The 5,674-nt window shown below is 48.6% G+C and overlaps 1 protein-coding gene across 2 annotated transcripts in view; it reads right to left on the minus strand.

Annotated features, from left to right (window-relative positions):
- Positions 1-4,005: 4,005 nt before the first annotated feature.
- LOC123100829 (obtusifoliol 14-alpha demethylase-like) overlaps positions 4,006-5,674 on the minus strand; it is a 3,309-nt gene continuing 1,640 nt past the window's right edge. For both annotated transcript variants that reach the window (XM_044522700.1, XM_044522701.1), the window contains exon 3: positions 4,006-5,136. In XM_044522700.1, the coding sequence (XP_044378635.1) occupies positions 4,132-5,136 (1,005 nt within the window). In that variant the 3' untranslated portion in view covers positions 4,006-4,131. The remainder of the gene's footprint in view (positions 5,137-5,674) is intronic.

Here is a 5,674-nt window from a genome sequence, read left to right on the forward strand (position 1 = left end):
GTTGATGTGAGACTATCTTCTCCTTTTTGTCTTCTCCACAACCACCATATTCTATTCCACATATAGTGCTATGTCCATGGCTCACGCTCATGTATTGCGTGAAAATTGAAAAAGTTTGAAAATTCTAAAGTATGAAACAATTGCTTGGCTGAAACCGGGGTTGTGCATGATTTAAATATTTTGTGTGATGAAGATAGAGCATAGCCAGACTATATGATTTTGTAGGGATAACTTTCTTTAGCCATGTTATTTTGAGAAGACATGATTGCTTAGTTAGTATGCTTGAAGTATTATTCTTTTTATGTCAATATTAAACTTTTATCTTGAATCTATCGGATCTGAATATTCATACCACAAATAAGAGGGTTACATTAAAAACCATGCCAAGTAGCATTTCGCATCAGCGGCTGAGGCGGCACCGGGCCCCTATGGGTGCCAGTGGTGAGGGCGGTGTGCGTGGCCCGGGTCCGCACCATCTTCATCCGCCTCTCCTCCAGTTTGAGGTACGCCACAACTTTGGCGAAGGTCGGCTCCGGGATGAGAGTAAGGTTGGAGGCGACGTTCCCAAAGTCCTCGTTGAGACCGGCGGTGAGGGTGCTGATGAGGAGCTCGTCGCTGGCCGTCTCACCGAGATCACGGAGCTCATCGGCGAGCTTTTTGAGGCGCATGCAAAAATCGTCAATGGATGAGTCAAGCTGCTGCCACCCATAAAACTCGCCATGGAGGAGGACCTAACGCTGGAGCTTGTTGTCGGTGAAGAGGCCGTTGAGCTTGGTCCAGACGGCGTACGCATCGTCGTCGTCCTCCACGGTGTGGAAGAGGTCCTTGGAGATGGTGAGGTAGAACCAACGGATAATGGTGGTGTCGAGGATCATCCACTCCTCGTCGATCACCATGAGGCTGGAGTCCACGGTGCCATCAACATGGCCATGGAGCAAGTACTCGCGAAACACCAAGGAGAAATACTGCCTCCAAGTGGAGTAGGAGGCGGTGGATTGATCAAGAACCACCGGGACGCGCTCGTGGATGTTGAAATCATGAACGAGGGTGACATCCGGACCGGCAAAGAGACTAGATGCGGTGGAGACGGAGGAGCTCATGGCGGCAGCATGGAAGGAGGGGCGGGTTGGGGCGGGCAACGGCTAGGTTACGGGTAGGAGAGGGGTGGCGGAAGCGGCGCGCGGCGGCGGCTGTAGGGAGCGGCGGCGGCGGCTATGGGGAGCGGCGGCGGCGGCGGGTGGTGGCGGCGACGGCTAGGGTTAGGTTAGGATTATGAGCAAAACTTTTTTTTCACGAATACGCAAAGCTTGCGTATCATTCATTAAAAGGAGGGTAGTAGCGTTACAATGAGTTGGGGTAGGAGCACTAGGATACTACGTACACAAGAAAGGCGAAGATCCTAGTGCGAGCATGAGGGAAAGGTGGGTTTGCTCAGCCCCACTCGTTCTCAGGTAGCTACGGTGTGAGGTTGGCGAGACCATTGGCCCCCGCCTTGGCCCAGGAGCATGCTTCCTCCTTGATGTCATGAAGAAGTTGAGAGGCGGAGGGGGGGTGCCGTCGAAGACGCAAGAGTTCCGGTGCTTCCAGATGAGCCATGCAACCAGGAGTATGAGCGAGGCGATCCCCTTCCGATGCGCTGCCGGAGCCGCGGATGTCGTATCGTGCCACCAGTCCAAGAAGCGGACACTGGGAGTTGGGGCTAGGGCCTGAGGGTAGCACCAAGTGAAGCAGGCATGCCAAACCTGACGCGAGAATGGGCAGCCAACTAGGATGTGCTCCATAGTCTCCATCGCCTGGTCGCAGAAAAAGCATGCGGCGTGATGCGGGAGACCATGCCGAGCCAGGCGAGCCGCCATCCAGCATCCGTCTTGGAGGGCAAGTCAGGCGAAGAACTTCACCCGCAAGGGCGCCCAGCTTCGCCAGGTGAGCCTCCAGTGCGGAGCGCGTACAGAACCGGCGAAGAGGGCCGCGTAGCAAGATTTGGCGGAGTAAATCCCGTTGTCAGTCCAGCGCCAAAGGAGGCGGTCCGGCTGGTCGGAGAGCGCGAGTAGCTGCAGGCGGCGCCAAAGCTCGACGTACTCTACCGTGGCAAGCGGCGTCAGGGCCGCCTGGATGTGCCAGATCCAAGCGCGTTCGGCAAGACCGTCGGCCACAGTGCAGGTCTGGCAATGTCGGCGGGGCACGAGCGGGACGAGATGGGGCGCGACATCTGCAACGGACTGGCCATCAAGCCAGCGGTCTTCCCAGAAAAGACAGCAGCGACCATCTCCAAGGCGCCAGTATGTGGATGCGCGAAATATGGCACGGGCCTCTGGATCGTTTGGGAGCTGAAGGTGAATCCACGGGCGGGAGGGATCGATGCGCTGAAGCCACTGCCAGCGCGTGCAAAGCGCTATGCCAAAGCGGTGCAGATCCAGGACGCCAAGGCCTCCGTACTCGAGCGGCCTGCACACCCGCTGCCAATTGACCAGGCAATGACCGCCGTTGGCGTCACGGCGACCGTGCCACAGGAAGTCCCGGATGAGGTTTGGGCCGTGCAATTCTCAATGCATTGATCGGGTGCACTAGGCACGTATATATGATGTACAAGATGGGTCAAAACCTCATCTATACAGGAAAACTAGGAGGTGGACCTACGACACAATATACATGCACAATATATTCAACAAGACCTGCACACACACTTGACAAACATGCTGAAGGATGGGCAAGGAATGGATGTGACATTCAGTGTCAGCGAGCAACAAAATTCAGTGCACATAGAAGCGTGTTAGCCGCGCGATCCCTGATTGGTTTTCAAGGCCGAGCAGCACCACACCGGGCAACTCAAGAATGCTTGTCTCAGATACCTTTCTTCACAGGATGTGCTTGGAGCTGTCAAGGAGACTGATGGATTATGATGGACATTCTAGAGAAGGTCGTGCCACCGTCAGCAGTATCAGCAGTCTGGCTTTAAATCTTCTTTCAAGTTTTGACCATATGTAGTTCTATCCTATATTGATCTCTCTTTTTTTTTTAATCATGTCTCCGCGTGTCGATTGCAGAACTGAAGAGAATGTGTACTCTGTGCTCTTGACGTTTGCGCTAAAAGACTGAGAAAATCCACTCTGAAATTTCTGATAAACGTTTTGGGAATGGTTGTGCTCTTTCTTTCATTTCGGTTGCCTTGTTTTCTTTCTCTCTTAGTTTTGGTGTCCAACCAAATGGCGGGAGGTTTACACACGCTATTACATGGATATATACTAGCTAGAGTGAAGATTTGAACTACCAAAATCCGGAGCCCCTTCCACTCCAAAGTTATCTCAGCCCAGTTTTGTGCTTGTGCAATCAGATCAGAATCAGAATCAGATGACCGACTCCGACCCTATCTTCGATTCCCTTCTCCATCTTCTTTAATTAATCTCTCGTCCTCCTCTGCCTCGGGCGACATCCTCCCATTGACTCTCTGCCCCGACGGTCGTCACATGGATTTTGACCGGTGGAGCTCGGCCTAGCAACCGGTTCTACAATGATGCTACGATGAATATTTTCTTCATAGCATAAGAAATGCTATGCGCCCATCTTAACCTAAAAATGACAGATGATTACACAAGGTCTATGCATAAGAAATGAATAATTTCTTCCATAAAACTAATCGTACCATACCACACGTCTTCTGTTATTAGTTTTATTATACTCTTTATACTTATTGTCTTAATAATTCTTATTCTTGATATATTTTGAATTAATAAAAGCACCCTTTATTGAGAAAAAAAAAAGAATAATAATGATTCTATTTCAAAGCATCAATCGTGACATGGGAAATGTCAAAACATATGAAGCTACGATGCACTTGCAACTCTGCAAGATGAGTTCTTAGCACATCATCCGACTCTCAGCCATCCACCACAGAAAAACATAGAGCCGAACCATTTTTGGTGATATGTTCTCAAATAGAGGAAGGGCGACATGTCACACCTCAAGGGATGGATTTTGTTTTTTGCGAGTTGAAGGTATGGGCTTACATGTACTTTTTATTAAAAGGACGATACGTACATTGCAACTCGCAAGGGACTGCTTACATAAGTAGACATATATACATAACAGTACAAACTTATTACAACCACCCTTAATTACGATCTCATCAGTTAGCTAGGTACTGACAAGAAGTCGCCTCTTGTAACTGACCATCACTCTTCCTTTAGGCCCTGGTATGAATTTATCAATTTCTTCCTCTGGAAAAGGCGAAATCATTTTGAGCTCAAAGTTCCTCAGCAAAAAACTCCATATCACTTTAATTTGCATGTAAGAATATTCCTCCCCGAAGCAAGCATGCCTCCCACCACCAAATGATGTGAATGCAAACTTGCCGCCAGCTTTGTCCTCCTCTCTCCCTGGACCAAAACGGTACGGGTCATATACATGAGGGTCTTTATAAATATGTGGTAGCTGGTTGCCAACCACTATAGAGGTAGCTACGGTATGCCCTTCTGGAATTTCATAGCTGTAGCCTTCTCTTGTTTGTACAGTGAAGTTCTTCTTCACGTGGCGCATTACCATTGCTGATGGAGAGTGCATTCTTATTGCCTCTTTGATGCAGGAATGCAAGGTTCCCATCTCTAACAAGATGCTGTAATCTACATGTTGTCCGTGTTTTCTAATGATTTTCTGTTGCTCTTCTACAGCGGCTGCTAAGTACTTTTCATGGCTTATTAGACAAGCTCCCGCCCAGGAGGCAGCGCTTGAGCTCGCATGTTGCCCAGCAAACAACAAGCTAATGAGTAGCCCGGTAATCTCACTCTCGGTCATAGAGCGGCCATCCTCCATGCATTTCGAGTCTATAAGTTTTTGTAGCACATCATCCTCAACTTGGCCTGAGATTTTACGTGATCTCACTATCTCATGGAATATATGTCCCAGCTTCGCACGCGCTTTGTCGCGTTGCCGGTGGGCTGGGATTGGGATATATGGAAAAAAAAGGCTGATGAAGTGCATGCCATTTTTGCAGAGATCATTGATGAGCACAGAGACTTCTTCGAACATCTTCTCACGGACCTCTTTTCCAAGCAAGCAACGGCTTGCGATTAGCATGAGTACCTCTGCCAGCTCATGCTTTAGATCAATTATGCCCTCTTGTTCCCATTTTGAGAAGTAGTCCTACAAAATGGAGATGAACATCATGAGAAATGAGCCACTCGTTAGTTCATATAAGAAATTATATTGTAAAGTCTTCTCTTCTTCCTATTGTGCATGTAGTGGAACATACCCAACTAGTTCCTCTATGTTTTAGTTGTCAGCCCCAAACTAGATAAATTTTTCATGAAAGCAAAGTTTATGAATTTGGGGGAGGCTATCTAGAGGTTACCTGCTAAGGAGAATGTGCAGTCACCCTTTCGGACCAGGATGTTCTCATCTATATTTGGTAAAAAGAAAAGGTTTGGATAGTCTCATAGCACTAGCAAAACTGCCAACGTATACGTACGATCCCTTGGTTGATGCCTATGGGATCTGTTCGCATACAAACTACTGGTCGACCAATTTGGTGTCTGAGCTTTCAGTGCACATACTGGTGTTTATGAAAATAGACTACACATCTAGGTTTTGAGCAGGCATCCTTACTATTGAATTCATGCACCAGCCAACTCATTCAAAAGTCCGAACTGATGGAGGGAGGCGGGCAATATATTTCAACACA

The sequence above is a fragment of the Triticum aestivum genome, chromosome 4D, assembly GCF_018294505.1.
Source record: "Triticum aestivum cultivar Chinese Spring chromosome 4D, IWGSC CS RefSeq v2.1, whole genome shotgun sequence".
In the NCBI taxonomy this organism is placed as follows: domain Eukaryota; kingdom Viridiplantae; phylum Streptophyta; class Magnoliopsida; order Poales; family Poaceae; genus Triticum; species Triticum aestivum.